Source organism: Poecilia reticulata, chromosome 2 (assembly GCF_904066995.2).
Source record: "Poecilia reticulata chromosome 2, P_reticulata-male-v2, whole genome shotgun sequence".
NCBI classification, from domain to species: domain Eukaryota; kingdom Metazoa; phylum Chordata; class Actinopteri; order Cyprinodontiformes; family Poeciliidae; genus Poecilia; species Poecilia reticulata.
This window is the reverse complement of record NC_088831.1, coordinates 33,434,518-33,453,411: the sequence shown is the minus strand read 5'-3', so window position 1 is coordinate 33,453,411 and position 18,894 is coordinate 33,434,518. Positions and strand designations below refer to the sequence as shown.

Sequence of the window (18,894 nt, the reverse complement as noted above, 5' to 3'; positions counted from 1 at the left end):
GTAAGTATGACAGCTTGTCTCCTTGTGGAGCTTTCTGTTGCCAGCTGAAAACCTTTCAGTTATTTTTACTGAGAATTTTTATCCAAGCCTCCTGTGGAAAGGAGAAGTGCTGTCCTGCATGGACTCCTTATCACAGATTTTAGACGATGTGTTTACTTCTGGTAGGTAAAGGACCTCAGTCTGAAGCTGATTTTGGAGTTTCATTTTTGTTGTATTTAAAGTCATTATGCTGAGATATAAGACTTATTTCTTTGTCCTATAAAACAGCTGCCCATTGTTTTTGTTTTTTTCTCCAATTCATTTTCATCAAATGCATCAAATATCATTTCTCCCATCTTTTTTTTTCTTTAAAGAATTTGTAAATGACCTTGCATATCTGACCAGACTTTCTAGTCATTCCCTGGGTAACCTGGCCTGAAAATGTTCTTAGTAATCAAGACCTTATACCTCTGGCTGTTCCCGTTAACTCTACTTTCTTAATTATATGACAAACTGAGAGATGGCTATTTTTTTTTTCTCATGAGGCTATTTTCAACCTTGTGGGCACAATTTTAATATTTTAGAGTAATGGTAGCTGTGAAGTAGGATATGATTGTTGAGAAACGGTTTAAAACACAATTTAATTTCAAAAAGGAAAGAAAAAAAGACTAATGGTTCATATCCATTTTTTTTAGATTCCCATTTTATTCCAACTTTTATACACCATTATACAAGCTAAGCCACTTTTGAGACATAATCATTAAATCCCCTAATTACAGAAACCTCATGGTGACCCTAGATATTAGAGGTGTCTTCAGTTGTAGATCTTGATATTTCTTGGTTTTCATCTCCAGAACCGCCTGGCCATTCAGCTGAAATAAACAGATCTTAACTTTGAATTTAAACTTACAAAAATGTATTTCAACCAGTGAAAAACATTATAGAAGGAAATATCTCTTACTATCATAAAAACAAAATGCACGACAAAAGAAGCATAGATGTTTGCTTGTATGAAACAACGTGACGCTAAAGATTAAAAAAAAAACAAGAATGACAAACGATCAGGATACCTGAGGTGGTTCTGCTGGTCTCGCTGTCAGCAGTTGGAGCTGCGCCTGCGCTGATGTCGCCAAAGACAAATCGGATCTTTTCCTCTGCGTGCTGCTCGTTGGAGGAACCATGAACCGAGTTGTGGAGGATGTCGGCAGCGAAGCGGGCCCTCAGAGACCGTGGGGAGATTTCTTTAGCTTTCTCTGGATCACTGGGGCCCATCATGGCCCGCCACTCCTCCACTGCATTCTCCTTGGTCAAGACGAGCATCATGCAGGGCCCACTGAAACAAACAGAAAGCAGGTATTGGTGGAAAGGACAAAATATTGGGAGATATAATTTTTGATCCAGCATTCTACACATGTATTACTGTCATGTCTTTATAGATCTGAACAAAATATAAGTTGTAATTTATTTGTTTTTGTAACAACCATTTTTTGTGGAATTGCTTTACTTCTGATAAGCCAGAACTTTTTGTGATCTTCTTAAGTGGTCTTGGTGAAGACTATCTGATGATCTTTCAAATGTGTTTTGGGGACTTCAGCTCCATTTTCACCCGTTTGTGGATTGCCCCTAATCCCTGTAGCTGATAATACAGCAGATTGTGTGGTGACTTTACTACGGAGAGAAATAGGACAAAAGGAGAAGTGTTCAGGAATACAAGAACTATCCACAGCAGAAGTGAAAAATAAGAGCAAAACCAAAAATTGCTAGACCTGGCTTAGGACCTTTGAGACAATTCTTCAGGTTCTGCATTTGATGTTTTTTTTGTTTGGTTTTTTTTGTTAAAAGCTCTTTGTCCATGATAAAACGCTATTTCCTGTCTATGCTTGGTATTTTTCAAAGACTTACTCATTAAAACAGGAACAAATTGTGTCTTTGCAACAAGTTTGAAGTGATAATGAGTGAAAATCATCCTCCGGAAAACTGAAAAAGTCACCTGAAAAACCATTAAAAGGAACTTAGCTGATTTAATTATTTTATACTAAATATAAAAGAATGTGGAGCGACAAACTTAATTTGGATTGTTCTGTAATTGCATGATAGCTTTCTCAAGCAGCAGTAGTTTGATGTTAATAAGCTTAGAAAGGACCTTGTACAAGTGCAAGTGGAGGATTTATGTGGCTTTTGGTTCAGATTAGGATTTATTGATTTCAAATTATTACTGCAAACTTTGCTCACAACTAGGCACGAGTCATGCATGGAGGTATGCAGAGGTTTTGTAAAAGTTACAATCTCAAAACTGCAAATACCAAATTACTAGCACTTTCCTGGCTGTATGGAGGACAGAAAAGCAAATCACTGCCCACCCTCTGCCTGTCACTGTGCTAGCTAAAAATGTAGCTACACTTTTCCCTTCGTTTTTAAACTGCATTTAGTGAGTCATATGCCGTACGACTGCTGGCCGGCTGCTGATAACCGAGCTAATATCAGCTTACCTGTGTTACTTCATGAGCAATAAGTATGTTTGCTTGTAAACTGACTAAATTCAGCTTTATTTTACCTTTACCGTTTTAAATGAAAACAATTTGAACAGGTTATTCATATTTGCCTAGAATTTTTAGTTTGAACACAATGACATTTTCATTCCAGCTTATCTAATCAGACGAGTTTTATACCAGCAAATTCCTGAAACTCAGCTCCCTGAAATAAGCTGCTAAAGAGCTGCTGAAAAATACGCTTCAGGGAAAAGTTACCCTTTAAAGCACAGCCGCCTCCCTCTAACAATTCAGCTGTTGCTGGGAGTATGTTACTCTCTTTGACTTAATCTCAACAAAACAGGAACAAGAACACAATCTAAGCTCATATCTATCAGCTCACAATCTGAGTCTGATGGGCACAGTCGCTCCTCTGCCAGCGCCCTAGCGGTTGTGTAACAACCTGGTGAAGGGACTAATCGGAGCGGAAGACCAGAGACTGGATGTGATGTTGAACAAAGAATGAAACTGAGATTGACTTCCAAGCCTCTGGCCCCAGGCTGCCTCAACTCTGAGCTTCCAATATCACAGTATAAATTGAAGATGAGACTGGCTGTGGAAAAAGGAGCTGGTCTGTTTGCCCTGCTCCTGTGTTCGTGTGTGGGGACAAACCAACCGACACATAAAATCCACCAGCTGCGTGAAGAATGGCTTCTCTCTGTGCTCCTTGTAAAACTCCTCAGCCGTCTCTCGTGACAGCACAGTCTCCTTCAGCTGCGCCACGGTGAAGCCTCTCCCCCGAATCTCTTCCAAAATCGTATCTGTCAACATGGATAAAAAATAAAATAAAATACAATAAATAAAACAAAAAGAAAGTCAGACTTGCTTAGTTGTACTGGAAGATCAAGGAGAACCTCTGTGTTCCTCCAGAGCACCGGGTTTTATGACTGCCAGCGTCCGTTGTTGAGGAAAGAAAAAGTTCAGCTCTCTTTCCGCCTCTTCAGGATTTGCGCTGCCATGAAGCTGGTTGATGGGCTCATTTTCTACAGCAAATGTGGCCCTCAGACTATATAGGAGGAGACAGAGGATTATATTGTATGTACTGCACAGTAAATAATCTTATTGAGATTGACAAACACAAAGTAGTCCAACTGGGAGGAAAGACATACATAGTTTTCCCAGTTTTTTGTCAGACTGGATGCAGAGCAGTGGTGTCCAAACATTTTGCCTCAGGGGCCAAAACTGGCTAATTTTAACTCCTAGCAGTTCATAAAGTAAAACATGCAAAAATCTGTTGAAATTTTTTTTTCTTCATTTTTGTTTTTTGTTTTACCAGCATAAAATAAAATAAAAACTTTTGTGAAATCTGTAGATCTAAAACAGGCTTCAGACTGTCTCCTTATTAATAAAAGAAAAGCAGACCATTTCCAAATTGTTTCGGTCATCTTTTTTTTTTTTTTTTGTTTTCCAAATTCTTTACCATTTTTGATTAGGGGTCAGGGGCCAAACAGAATCAATTCAAGGCCCACAAATGGCCCCCTGGCCACACATTGGGCACCTCTGATTTAGAAAATCTATGAAAGTCAAACGAGTCTTGCCGCAAATTATTCCTTAATTGGATATAAGTTTCGACTTTGTGATAAATGTATCTTCATCTGTGTTGATTTGACTTTGACTAGGCCATTCTAACACCTGAATATGCCTGGAACTAAACCATCAGGCCAAATTCTGCCTCTCAAGCCTTTTGCATTTTTTTTTTCCAAGATTTCCATTTATTTAGCTCCATTTATCTTCCCATAAACTCTGATCACTTTCTCTGTCCTTGATGAAGAAAGAAACATCCCCATAGCATGATGCTGCCTTCACCGTGTTTAACTTACATTTTTTCTAAATATGTGACTTTTTAGGGCATTTGGCTCAACATAATCTTACTTAGGTGTATCTGATTTAATAGAGCTGAATGCAAATGTATAGTTTATGTTTCTGTAATGTGAGAAAATGTTAAAGATGCATGAATACTATTGCAAGTCAATGCAAGATTGACCAGCAAGTTAAGTTAGGTTTCCTCCGCGCAGAAGAACAAACACTTGATGGTTTCTAGAATTTTCCGGAGGAAATTGGGTAATTCAAATGTAATTTCAGCAGTCAGATCTTTCTGGTGAGCAAATTTGAGTCATTTTCTGTGTTTCTGTTCACATCTGACCATCCTGCCATTTTGCCGTCTGGTAATTTTCACATTTTAATAAAACATCCTTAGAAAAGCCACAGAAGCCTTCGCAGGCAAGAAAAGACACAATAATAATACAAAAAAAAATATTTTGCGGTGTAATAGCGCTGCCGGTGGAAATGAAGTTATTATGCATCTGATTTCTTTTTTTCTAGTGCGATTTTAGAGCAGTGGATACAGGATGCCAGTCTTTCATCTTGTTATCAAAACCTGAAAATTGTGAAACAGGAATCTGAAAAGAGGAGCTTTATTTAACAAGCTGTCACACAGATTCACCTTCAAACGTCCACCGCATTTCTGCAGGAAATTACACCGCAGTGACCCTTTGCTCTCTTCTTAGCAGCTGAATGAGGAGAGGCACGCATGACTCACCACTCAGGATCCTCTTCTTTGGCTTTGTGAAGGTCAGGAGGGCCGAGGATGTTCTTCCAGTGATGGACAGCTCCTTTCCTGGCCAGAGCTAACGCCAGCACAGGCCCACTGTGGTCACAGAGATGGAGAATTAATGTCTGCATTGTGTGACATTTAGATTCACAGCAGCACAGGTCAAATTTACCTTGTCATGTTTCGCATAAGTGCAGGAAAGTAGTCTTCATCCACATGCTGGAAGTAAAACTGTTTGACCTGCTCTTCGGTCAACATCACCTCTTTTTGGAGGGCGACTGTGAAACCCGACTTGTGAATCTGGGCCAAAATCTCATCTGCAAAATAACAGGTGATAGTGACTCAAACCCTCTGCAGTGATAATTAATCACAGCCCTATACTATTAAGAAGAACAGTGATTTTGCATGTGCATGTGTTTGCGCTTGCGCTCCCACTCAGGAGCATTTGTGCTTGTGCCTTTGGCTTGAGCCCCACCTCTGTTCTCCCTGGCAACGTCGGGCCGGATGAGAGCCAGCGTCCTCTCCACACGCTCTTCCTCCCCATCCTGCTCTGCGTCGGAGGCCGTCCTAAAGTTGGGGAAGAAGAAGGCGAGCGCCATGCTGGCCTGGTCGCTGTCCGCACTGCCATGCACTGCGTTGAACAGCGTCTCTGTGCCGTATTGTGCCCGCAAGCTGCAGGAAGTCGGGTGGGGGAGGAGGAAGAGAGGACCAGATGGATGCTCGGCTGGTGCTCAACCAAAGAGAAGCATAACGTTTGGGTGTGTCTGATCAAGCAGGCGAGAATGTGCTGTTCACTCCCTACTCCAGACCCAGAACTGGGATCCTTTCCAGCTATGCTGATCAACAGTGCAGAAATAAATGCATGCATGATATTTTTCACCAAACTGAAGATTTAGTTGCTTTCGTCCTCTGTTCCTTTTTCTTCAAATGTGCAACATTCGGAATTTCTTTCTCACTAACCTTTCGGGCTTTTCTCTCCTGGCCTCCTCTATGTCTGCTGGGCCAATGAACTCACGCCATGCTGGTATGATATTGGCTGTGCCCTCTATCTGAGAAAGCACCAGAATATGGGAGGGACCACTGGACATGAACTGCACCAAGTCCTCAAAGCAAGCCTGAAAGAAAGCAGAATAAACAAGAAGAGACTCGTTAAGGAGTCTTGCAAAACTATTTATTCCCCTTGGATCTTGTCACATTTTGTCAGTTTACAACTCAAAATAATAATGTATTTTACTGAAATCCAGAGGTTTGTGGAAACTCTGGAGGAGCTGAAGAGATCCACAGTGGGGAGAATCTATGGACAGGAGCTATTCATTGTCCACTCCACAAATCTGACCGCTATGTAGTTCACCACAGATTATGAAAGGGAAATAGAAAACATTTTGAAGAAAAACTTCTGGCAACCAAAACACAACACTACATCCTAGTACTGAGGCACAGTGGCAGCAGCATTATACTGCAGGCAGGGATTGCTTTTTCTGCATCAGGGGAAGAAAAGCTGTCAGAGTTGATGGCTGGGGTACAACCCAGAGCAGTTCTGGAGGAAAACAAGCTAGAGACTGAAAAACATTTTAGATTGGTAGGATTGAGGTTCACCTTTCAGCATGGCAAAGAACCTATATCTATGGAATAAAAGCTACACTGGAATGGTTTAGATCAAAGCATACATGTGTGTTAGAATGGCCTAGTTAAAGGGCAGACCTATTGAGAATCTGTTGCAAGGCTTGAATATTAATTTGCAGATGCTTTCCACCCAGTCTCACTTAACTTCACTTATTTTGCAAAGAACAATCTTTTAGTCTCTAGATGTGAAGAGCCAGAGGAGATACGTATATGCCAGACGACTTGCAGCTGCAACTGCAGGGAAAACAAAAGATGGTTCAAGAAAGTATTGACTCAGTAGAGGCTGCCATAGTTCTACCTTTTTTATGTGTAAAACCTTCAGAAACTATTTTTAAAATTTTCTTCACAACTCTGTGCCTCTTTGTGTTAGTATATTACATAAAATCAAAACTAAGGTTTATGAATGTATCAAAACAAAATGTGAGAGAAGAGTATGAAAGTGTTTTCAAGTCATTGTATGGACACTCCCAGCTTTTCATTTGATGGAAAAACTCATGCTGATTTTAATTTGTTGAAGAATTTCTCCTTTACCTGCTTACATATATACTGCTCGGATGAATCTCAGTTTGGTCTTGTAACAAACAGCACAACAAGCAATCGAAAAATTCCTTCTCAGCAGCTCTATTTTAAGCCCTGAGAGGGAACACAGATGGGTGTCAAATGTATTTTTATTTTTTCACGCTCATATTCGTATGTTGATTTAGAATATCGATTCCTCCCACCGCACAAACCTTCACTGCACCATCATCAGTTTTTCTCAGCTTAACATGATTTTTCCTATGAGTAATGCTGTATGTGCTTTCCTCGCCATATGCTGCGCTATCCTCGTAATTTGTGCCATTACACCGTACCTCCGCTGCTTTATGCTGGTAAAAATCTCGAGCCTCCGTTTCAGTCAGAGAGCGCTCCTCGTGTGCAAGAATCTCAAACCCGGCGTCTTGAATCTATCCAGAAGGAGAAGCATCAACAGAATGGATGAATGCCAGCAGGAGGGCTGGAGAAAATCTTGTCTTCTTGGAGTGTGAACATGGTTAATCTCTCTGTACCTTCATAATGATCTCATTTGCCTTGCCATGAGCAACTGCGTCAGGCTTAATGATGGCAACTGTGTAGGATTTACTGGCAGGAACTACGCGGAAACAGAGAAGAGTTTGAATGGCGGACATTATTGCTGTTAAAATGCAAAACTGTACAAAGTAAAAAAAAAATGTCACCAGGGGACTGGAAGCTACAGAGATGAACTGTACAAAACATTGCTTTCACAAAATACCAATTATACTTTCTTCATTTTGTGGCTGCTGAAGCTCGTCCTCCTCTCTCTTCTCTTCATCCAACAGACCAAAATCTTTCACCTGAGACAGAAACATAACTTTTAAATATGTTTATGTGAATCACAAAAGCATTGCTCATCCGATTCTGAAGTTGCTCATAAATCACAACAAAAAACACTCATTTTGAAACAGCAGGGATGGAAAAAAAAGCATGATTTATAGTTTTTTGTTTTTTTTTAAACCCTCTAAAGTAAGATTATCTTCAAGCAACAGGGCAAGTGCATATCATTGTGCCACTGCTCACCACTTTGCGACCACTGCCTTGCTCCATGACCAGCTTTTCCTTGGCTAGCTCCTTCACAATCATCCTCTGGAGCATCGGAGCGTTGGCCCCTCGCAGCACAGCCACCAACTCCCCACCCTGTTCATGCAGCACAAACCCAGCCAGTCAGCACATTTAGTTCAAATATAAAACCTCTGTTTGCTTCAGCCTGCAGACTTAAGTAAATAAGTACAACTATGTTGAGTTAAATCAGGACACAAAATAATTAGTGATTCTGATCTGGGAAAAAAGAAAATATAAACTGGAACAGTTGGTGAGCCAATTTGTAGAATTTAAAAATAGAAAAAACACTGTGAAATGGAGTACAAATGGAATTGAATATACCATTTATGTGGAATTTTTAGAAAATAAATCATAAAAATCTATAAATATTAAAACAAGTGTAAGCATGCAAACAGAAGTCGTAGGAACACACACTGACTCCAAAGAAAAGGAAGGTGGGTTCGCATTTTCCTCGATACTTCTCCAGGGCATCGATACTGTCAGCTTCAGCCTGTCACACAAACACAAACACATGAAACGAAGCTCCTCTGCTAGTGTCGCCTTCAAGTTTGAAAGATATACATTTTGAATCTAAAACACAGCTCACAGTGGCAAAATGCAGCAGGTCATCACTGAGTTCGTTCTTTATCTTTCGGAGGAGACTAACCACTGCTCGACAGGGGCCGCACCACTGCTGGTAAACATCCACAACTACAAGGAGGACAGTGACAGTACATGGACAAACTTTCTGATACCAAAAGGATACAACTAGATTCATTTATTATCACAGTAGGATAATAATTTAAAATTCTCAGAAAATCTGTAGTTTTGTTAAAATAAACAATAATTTCTTAACATGGGAGCCTTTGCCTCACATTAAAACGTCATTTTCCCCAAAAATGTCCACGTGAATCAATGACACTGTAATTCATGATTAATTTATTTAAATGAAAACTTTCTACACGTCTTTACCAGGGCTGTCAACTCACTTTGTTCTTCTCTGTATTTGAGACAAAAAACTTAAAAGATTAGTGATGGTGCATCGATTCCGTCTGCAATTATTCCCAAGAACACAAGGGGGCAGCATAATACAATGCATAACTGGGCATCTCTGTCAGCCAAGGTGGAACGAGTGAACAAACAAACTGGTGTAAAATGGGAAACGTACCTCGTTAAAATTGTACATTAAAGATTTTTAAACAACTTTAAAAAGTAGAGATACAGACTGTGCTTAATTATAGTAATTTGAGTAAATGTAATTAGTTACTTTCCGCCTCCAATGATCTGCTATAGATTTAAACAAAACTGCTGTTTAACTCAGTGTTATGTTTACAGACACAAAAAGGAGGGACAAACAACCAAAAGCAACCTTTTAAAGCTTACCTGTCAAACCTTTGATAGTAAGCATTTCCTCCCATTGTTCTTGGTTCAGAACTGATGCCTGAAGAACAAAATTACAAATTAAAGACTAATGAAGGTAGAGACACTAACATAAACTATTTGGTGTCTATCCAACCTGCAGGCTTGCCTCTTTCTTCTTCCCTGCCATTTGTAGATGAAACTGTATTTACAGGAAACGATATAAAAACATATAAAACTAATGGCAAAGCAAAACATAAAACTCACTGAATTAGTTATTTTTGCTTAGCTTAAAGCATTCAGTTCTTTTTCTTGTTCTGTGGACGACGCAAGCGATTGTTTGACGACTGGTTGCTAAGCAACAGTTTTATTCGACCGTGAGCAAGTTTATTAGTTTAAGTTTTAGCCATTATTAATGTCATGCCATTATAAATGTTATTGATTTAAAAATGAAACGGTTTCAGTCAACAGTGCAATTTCGCAACTGTGTTTGTTGCTCTCTATTTAATTTAACTTGTACTTGCACACATCTCCATATCCGCCAGGGGTCATTGTTCTCCATCTCTCTCAATTTAGAAGAGACCCTTTATTTGCTGTTTATTTCTGAAGATCATCGTTATCATGGTTTACAGCGAACCTCCCGCTTGATTTTACAGCTTGAAGTCTTTTGGGGTATGTCTCTTCCACTGTTGTACATGTATGACTGAAAATGTTTTCCATGTAAATAGCAGGTGCAATAGAAAGGATAAAATGCGGCCATGGTGATGTTTTGCTCATGCCAAACTTTTCAGATTTTATTTATAAAATTCATCCATCCATCCATTTTCTTTCACCCTTGTCCCTCAGTGGGGTCGGGAGGGTTGCTGGTGCCTATCTCCAGCTAGCGTGCCGGGCGAGGGGCGGGGTACACCCTAATAATCAGTTGAAAATTGTTTCGAATTGACTATTGGGGGGAAAAGAAAGGGAATCAGGTGATACACATGAATACTTTTTTCAGTTCACCTTCTTAACCTACACAAACTATGCATATATCAGTTTAAGTAAAGCTGCAGGTATTCATATTGTTGTCAAGTTATTCCATGGAATCACGCCTTTCCTGAAACAGGGGTAGGCTCCTTTAGTTCACTTTGGTTCACACATACCCATTTCCAATGAAAAAAAGGCAACATAGAGTGCAGAGTTGACATTGAACTCAAACCCGAGGTGTAGATGAAAGAGAGTGTAGCTGTGAATAGAAATAAAATAATACTTGCAAAACTGCCATGCCTTGTGTAGCAAAGTCTTCCAACCCTTGAGGTCTTTTTATACCTTCTTCTTCTGGTACGTATTAGTTACGGAATGTGGTGAGAGGTCTATATGTCGAGTTTTATTTTACTTAGAAATTCAAAATATCTTTGTGGTTAGTTGGTTTCCAGACTTTTTCAGCTTTTCTGAACAAAACTGTTTTCAGGTTGAAATAATTGTTGAATCAAAAATGAAATACAATGACACTAGTTTACCTGAAAAAAAAAATCTAATTGGTTTTCTTGCAACTTGTTTGAATTCCAGACTGGCTTCTTTCTGTATGCAGTTTGTGTGTTCTCCCTGTTCATGCACTGCTTCTCCCCAGGTATTCTGGCTTTCTAATACAGTCCAAAAACTTCATTCTTGGGTGAACTGCTCTCTCTAAATTGTCCTCAACTTTAAGTGTGGGTGTGTACGGTTGTTTGTCCTGTGGGTCTCTGTTTTGCCCTGTGATGGACTGGCAGCTTGATTGTGGTGAGATTTGAAGTCTTCACTCTGACTACTTCAAATACAATAATGTTGTTAGATACTATATAGATACTATACAATAACTAATGTCTGTATAGCTCTAAAATTTCTGTCCACCTTTAATTTTTAGTCGCCAGGACCGTCTCAGTCCGATATCATCTGAAACCGTCCCTCATTTGGACAGCGACACTGGTGTTTTCAGCAGTTTCTTGTGCTCAACTCCCTGTAGTCTTGGTGGTTATTGTATTGTTCCTCAACTTTAAAACTCTCACCCAACCTAACAATTCACTTTCATCTAAAGGTGAAAGTTTGGGTCAGATTGTTGAAACCTTGACACAGTTGGATGTTCCTGCAAGGTAATCTTCCTTATCCTTTGTGGATAATGGCTCTCACTGTGGGTTTGTGAGACCCAAAGCGCTTTCTAAAACTTTCCAGACCGATGGGTGTCACTGACCTTGTTTCTTAACTGTTCTTGAATTTTTTTATTTTGGAGCATGATGTTTTGGCTTTGTGAGATTCGGACTGCTTTCACATACTGTAACAGTCACTGTTCATTGCACACTTCATCATAGTGTATATGTTGCTCAATGGGAAAAAATATTCTATGTTGTATATGTGCCAAGATGATTCAGAACAACAAGATGATTCTGAACAACATGCAAAATGCTGCATGCAAACTTTAAAAATATTCACGGTGAGTGCAGACGCGTAATTACACCAGAGTGCCTCAAATCAAAGAAAAAAATCAAAACAAAGGAGAAGCTATTGGTCTGAAGCTTTTGTATACAAGATATAAGACTCATTGTGATCTAAAAAAGTTTAGAAAGTATACATTAAGCAACTTGGAGGTAAAAGTTAAAGGATAAAAAAATTACAGAACTGACATTACAGCTTTTAGTAAACTGATTATGAGACAGATTTTATAATCTCTGGTGTCAGTGAGTACCAAGAAAAAGTGAATGACAAAAGTCTTGTCAATAACAGATGCTCTAATTCAACATATCTGCTCTGTTGGAGTGGTTTGTTGAGGCTACTTCATGCAGTCATGTAGCTTCTATTTTGATTATTTCGTGATTCTACAGTTCTGGGATTAATTAGTCCAGTGTGTGGATTCTGAACTTGAACTATGCTTCAAAAAAAAAAAAAAAAAGTGGTTAACCACAGTTAATTAAAGGTTTACCAAGGCTGGGGAGAGATATAACTTTTTCTCACAAAGCCAGGTTGGTTTGGATATCTGTTCTTTAAGAAATGAAATAATCATTCTGGGAACAGCTTTTTGTATTTACTCGGGTTATGTATTAAAATTTGCACAATGATCTGAAAAAGCAAAAGCAGAAGTTCTCATTTGATATTCACAATAAATTCAATCTTGTGCAGCTAATTCTTGATTTCGTGACATTTTTTGCAGCATTATTATTAGACTCATAAAAAAAGAATGGTTCCAAGAGATAATTAAAATCCCAAAAGCATGACCACAGGTGTACTTTTGTAACACGTTTCTGAAGTATTGCTGCACTAAAGCCTGAAAGTCACGTTGACATTTTCGCGTCTTGCATGCCTTTTTTATGATGCAGAGAGGAAACGCTTTCAAGAAACCTTTTATGCACACGTCTATTTAGAAATATTCACAATGAATGCAGGTGAAAACACAACCAACTTTAAAACACGACAGTTCAGCTTTTATATTTGCAGCTGATGGTACTACCACATTCACACTCAGAGTGAACCTGAAGTGTTACCTCATGTCTCTCTCAGCTTTTGCTGCTATGCCTCAGTCTCTGCCCAGTCTTGATGTTCTGTGTTTCCGAGAAAAAAAACAGAAGCAGTGGAATCAAAAATAACACCGGAGCCCTCGTACTTTCTCACTCTGCGCTGTTTATTTATATGGTGAAATTGGCCCTCATCCGAACTCTTTTCCAGGCTCTTCCCACATGAATTTCAATGAACTGCTGCACTTAAGCTGTTCGGCTCCACAGCCTCCTCCATCATGAAGAAGGCACATGAAAACAGCCATTAGAACTGGACTAATTCTTCAAAAGGACAAATCAGAGTGAACAATGACAGCAAGTGGGACAGAAAAGTTTAAAATAAGACACTCTGAAAGAAGTATCCCGTGTTTTTATGTCATGTTTTCCCCATTAGTCACTGTTTTTTGCTTTCTACGTTTGCAGCGCATTGAGAAAGTTTTCATCTCCCTTGAACGCCTCCACATTTTGTCACGTTACCCCAACGAACTGGTACTGAGACACAAAGTAGTGCAAAGAAAAAACTATGCATTCTTTGTGGTTCCTAAAAGGTGTGGTGTATATCCATATTCTGACTCCCTCTAAATAAAATCAAATCGAAGCAATTGCCCTGAATATTAGGTGAATATTTGTGACCAGACACGAACAAGATGAAAAAGCACCAAATAGGTTAGGGAGAAGTTCAAAGCAAAAGAAACAAAAAAACCCCCACATCATTAGGTTGTAAAACAATATTCTGAGCTTTCAATATCTCACAGATGACTACTGAATACACTGAAAACAGAAGTAGCTTGTCGTGACTGCAAAGCTTTGAAGACGTGGCTGTTTAGATCAGTAAAAGCCAAGATTTAAAATATAATTGGGATTCTTAGTGGAGACCTTCCATCCAATCTCACTGAGCCTGAGCTATTTTTCAAAAAAAATTAATATGAAATTATGCACTTTTTGAGTTGGTCACTTAAAACCCCATTCAAATACCCAGAAGTCTGAGGTTGCAATGAGATAAATGTGGGTACCTTTGCCGGGGATTGTAGGTAGTTAATTTGGTTTGTAAGGTTTGTATTTGTAACCCCAATGCTCTCTCACTCTGAGCCCATTACGCATCCAGATGGGGCCAACAATCATGTCCCTCCGTCATGCCAGCTGTGACAGCGTCCTGATAAAGCCCTTGTTCCAAGAAACAAGCATTCGCTCGCTGCTCTACGTAGGATCCTGCGTTTTCCTGTTTCATTTCATTAGAGAGATGCACGGCGGTGATTGCTTTTGTCTTATCAAGTCAATGACGAACACTGATTTGATGCTTTCGTCTCTGGCGGCCTATTAAACCATTGACCTCTGTGTCATCAGATGTCATCAGTAATGTGTGCTGCCTGCAGACGTGAGGTCCCGATCTGCAAACTGTAGATGGACTATTCTGATGTGCATAAATGCATTGCTTTACTATTTACAGCAACACGTCTGCATGAAGAGTGGACACGCACACTTCCAGTTAACAGGCTATGCCTCCTTGTTTTCCCTTGGACAGAGTAATGGTGCACTAAGCTTATCCTTCATATTACACCTTTTGGCATCAAATAATTGGTTTCAAAATAATGTCTGACTCATTTAATTCCCTTGTGGAGTAACTAGCAAACTTCTGTACATCCGTCTGCTCAAATTAGATCTTAGAAGAAAGACTCATTTCTCTCCTAGCCTAAAAACTTTGCGGCTCATTAACATCAAACACACTACCTTAAATCTAACGGCGCTCCGCCACTGACCCTCGGCTGAATTTAGAGAAGCTCTTTATGCAGGATGTAAGAGTCTCTGCCACAGGCCATTTGTCTGACTGTCTTTGAAGGTCTCTGCTTGAATTCGGTTTCCATACTGATGCTGGAGGCGTCCATGAACCATTTAGCAGCCTCTCGGTAGATCCCCAGCACTGATGTGAACTCTCCCCCTGTGGACTGCTGTTAATCTCTCCGAGGTACGAAGAGACATGGATTTAAAGCATCCACAGTTCTGAGGATTAGTCTCCATTAGTGAATCAGAAGAAGCAGAAGTTATATTTAAGTCTGCTCTATTTATTTTTGCAAAATGGTTCATCATCTCGACTGTAAACTGCGCCCCAAAGGACTTGAGTCTAATTACTCAAAAAACAAATGTATGAATATCCCAGTTGGTTTTCACTTCTGTCTTATTTTTTCCAACCAACACGAATCTTAACAACTTCTGCTTTTTTCATTGAACAGCTGGGCTGCAAATAACAATTATCGTAATTATTGACTAATCTGCATGTAATGATTTGATTAATATCGGTGCCGAAGGCTTCGAAGCATCACAAGATTATGTCCTTTAGTATCAACTGCAAAGTCTTCAACAAGATTTCCCCCCCGCCCCAAAAAATGCTTTTCTATCCAGCTGGGCACATTTTTAAGGAGAACAGCATTTTCCCAATTGATCGTTTGCACCATCCATGATGTTCAAGCTTTCAGCTTTAAGCAAAGATCAGAATCACGACTCCAACCTCCCTTTGTCTTTGATGATGTACAGCAGGTTTTAAGTGAGATTAAAACGCCAAACAGCCCTGAATTAGAGGCACACTAATGAGCTTTATAAAACTGCAACTCCAGGACACTAAGAGCTCTTTGAAAAATTACTCAGACCCTTTCAATTTGCGAGGCATCACAAGTTTGTTAGAGAACATCAGTGAACAAACTTCATCATGAAGATTAAAGGGGGGGGAAAAAACCCTTGATGTTTAAGGCAGGATCTGCTTATAAAACAACATCTCAAGCATTGGAAATCTCACAGAGCAGTAATCAAATGGAAGATGGAAAAAGTAGGCATGTGGCATAGATGGTGTCAGCATCATGCAATGGGAATGCTTAACTTCAGAAGGGAGGAAAAATGTGGGACATTGACTCTTAACATACAAGTCAGAGCCTAGTCAAAGTCCAGAACTAAATCTAATTAGATTCTGTGGTGAGATTTGAAATTGCTGTTCACATAAGCACTAGATTCAGTTAGACTGAGATTTATTTTGTAAAGTGGAATGAGCAGAAAATTCAGAGCAAAGTAGTTAGTTGAACTTAATCTTCATTAGGGGCATCAGAGTAAATGAGGGCAGAATAAAAGAGATTGTCTGAATTTTCAATTGGTAGAAAATTGTGAAAACAAAGGATCATTTTCCTTCTACATCACAGTTATTCACTACTGTGTGTTTGCATGTCGGGTAAAATGTTTTGAAATTTTTTTAGGTTTATGACTGTAATGTGAATAAATATGGAAAAGCAGAATAAATACCTTTGCAAGATGTTGCAAATTGTAACATGCTGCATTAATACGATTTTGCAACTATTTTAAATGCTAAATTGGAGGAAACATGGACATTTAGTTAATTAAATAAGCAAACTGTGAATATTTTCAGAATTTCACATACTTTCACACCGTAGCCATGGGATATTCTTTTCGAGAAGAGATTGGAACAACACGAGCTGCAGTTCTTATGCCCTACTGTGTGATTAAATAGATGAATATCCAGCAGCAAAGACTAAGGCTCTGTGAGTTTTTTAATAGCAGAAAACTAATGTGCCTCCAGTTTGCTGGTTCTTATCAGCTCCTCCAGGACTAAAAACTTTCCTGTAAGCAAAACAGCAGTTGAATACAAAACAGCCTAATTTCCTCTGTCATGGTCAACAATATTAAGCAGCGTCGAACTAAAAGAAGTGAAAATATTAACTCAGAAAGCTGCATTTATGAGCTTCAGTGATGCTTCTCAGCAGTGGTGTGTTGAATGGGATAATTCACCGACAACGTTTTAAGACTTTTCCACTGGTCCTCTCCATTTCTCAAAACGGGTGGCGCAATTTTAACTGAGCGATTGTTTGCTTTCTGTTTGCTGCATTACAAAAAAGATTTTATGCGAAATGAGAAACTGTGTGAGCCACAGGAAGCAGTGTCGTCTGTCAGTCTCATATACCGACAGGCTGCGTTGGTGATTAACTGTGGGTCTGTAAAAACAGGAGGGCGCTTCCTTCTCTCCTCCCTAACAGGCGCTTGTAACTGTGACAGAGGAAGCCAGTATGGAGGAAGTCATCTGCATCTAAATAAAGAGCGCCAATGGCTTTGTCAGAGTCCATTAAGCAAATTGCCATATTTGATAAATGCATCCAGCATCACTTTTTGTCCTCCCCACTCAGACAAATTGGCCTCAAGCGAGAAGTGTTTTTTTTTTTTCCCCTTCTTTGTTCCATTTTCCAAAACAGAGTGTAGACAAAGAAAGAGCTGGGGGAAAAAATTCAGCTGAATTGTTTGAATGTAAATGCAAGAGATGAGTTGCCTCATCACTTAAGGCTATACACACCTGCTTGGAAAGTCATAATTACCATTGCAAGGCTGCCAAATGAGACAATTACCGTTTTCCTATTGAACTGTTTATCCTCCTTGTTTGCTTGCAGAAAAAAAAAAAATCCACGTTATGGTTGATTGGCCAGAGTTCTGGCTTAAACGTAGTTAATTTCCAATCTTTCTGCTCACAAGTAGGCTGCCAGTTGTTGCTGTGACTGTGGTGCATCATTAGTTAGAGGCAGGTCTCTGTTATCTGTCAAAGCTGAAACTGCTCCAGGTTAATAGCTGCAGTCACCCACTCTACTTATTCAGCTCTGCTGCATCCTGAAGTCTAGTTTCCAGGACCTGCAGGCAGCGCACATGCTCTCATTCTCTGCCATTATGAGCCTGGTTTTAAAGTAAAAATAAGAAACAACATTTCTTAGTTAACAAGGTTGAGCTTTTGACATAAAATTAGCACAAAAGGTGAGAAAATCAGTGTCTGGTGGATTATTTTTGTTTTGTAATAATGGTTCTTAGCAAACCTATTCTGTTGGAAATAGGTTTGCTAAATGGTGCCACTTTAACTGCCACTTTAACTGCAAGAGCAGTTAAATATGTTGGCTGCACACAGGAAAAACATCCCAAATTTTCCTCTGCTAATGTCAATCTCCTATTGACATGTCCTACTGTCAATAGGAGATTGACAGTAGGGCAATCTCCTATTATTAATTTGGATTAATAACACCATTGGTTATTAATCCAAATAGTAACCAATGTTGTTATTATTTGGATTGGGTGATTGAAGTTCACAATTTAGCAATTTAGCTACCGGTATTTACCAAACAGAGGAATCAGCAGTGCATTAGTAAGCCATAACAGCCTGGAACCTCTTCCTCATGTTGGTCTCCAGCTCGTCACTCACTACTGTGGGATGGCATCCCAACCTTCAAACATCAATGGTCACCAGTCAGCCAAATGTGTTTGTCACTCTGGGATAAACAGCAAGAGACCAAAGCTGATCCCTAAAATGTTTATTGGGATTAAAACTCCATAAATCCTCCAAATTCTTGAGGTAGTCTGTAGTAAATCCCACTCTGTGGAGAATAGAGCTCAGTACTTGTGGAGCTGTACAATTTCTACTGGGAGCAAAATCCTACCTTGACATGCATTCTCTGATATCAATTCTTGCTTTTCCATAGAGAGAGAAAGTTGCCGGTCCATATTATCACGTCGTCTCCGCCAAAAACTGTTTGGTATTGGCTGATGGTATTTGAAAAGTTTTTTATGGGTGCAGCTCACAATCTCAAATTTCCTACAAATGTGTCACCATTTTAAGAGAAAGTAATGTTTTCAATGGCATCTGATTCACTGACAACAAAGAGAACATCAATTAAGTACATTTTTTTAACTTATTGTGCTTTTAAAAACAAATCAGTGACTATTAGTAATT

General features: G+C 39.4%; 1 protein-coding gene across 2 annotated transcripts; it reads right to left on the bottom strand.

The window, feature by feature from the left end:
• Positions 1 to 660: 660 nt before the first annotated feature.
• On the bottom strand, positions 661 to 10,061 carry nme9 (NME/NM23 family member 9). 2 transcript variants are annotated; one of them, XM_081604151.1, is made up of 17 exons: positions 9,904 to 10,056; positions 9,794 to 9,819; positions 9,661 to 9,718; positions 8,885 to 8,988; positions 8,717 to 8,788; positions 8,257 to 8,373; positions 7,952 to 8,033; positions 7,728 to 7,810; positions 7,533 to 7,625; positions 6,019 to 6,173; positions 5,534 to 5,730; positions 5,231 to 5,375; positions 5,047 to 5,154; positions 3,362 to 3,513; positions 3,124 to 3,268; positions 1,050 to 1,312; positions 661 to 851 (listed from the first exon to the last, which is right to left on the bottom strand). In XM_081604151.1, the coding sequence occupies exons 3-17, from the start codon at positions 9,683 to 9,685 to the stop codon at positions 775 to 777; spliced, it is 1,818 nt and encodes a 605-aa protein (XP_081460277.1). In that variant the 5' UTR covers positions 9,686 to 9,718; positions 9,794 to 9,819; positions 9,904 to 10,056; the 3' UTR covers positions 661 to 774. The 2 variants fall into 2 exon arrangements, with proteins under 2 accessions (XP_081460277.1, XP_081460270.1); XM_081604144.1 differs by having other exon boundaries at positions 9,794 to 10,061.
• Between the last annotated feature and the right edge of the window lie 8,833 nt (positions 10,062 to 18,894).

Bases quoted from the DNA above. Each gene is read 5' to 3' on its own strand.
- nme9 (XM_081604144.1), bottom strand. From the start codon at position 9,826: ATGGCAGGGAAGAAGAAAGAGGCAAGCCTGCAG. The intron at 3,514-5,046 runs GTGAGTCATGCG...CCTCCTATATAG, and splicing joins AAAGAAGAGGATCCTGAGTG to TCTGAGGGCCACATTTGCTG. The intron at 852-1,049 runs GTATCCTGATCG...TGTTTATTTCAG, and splicing joins GACCAGCAGAACCACCTCAG to CTGAATGGCCAGGCGGTTCT.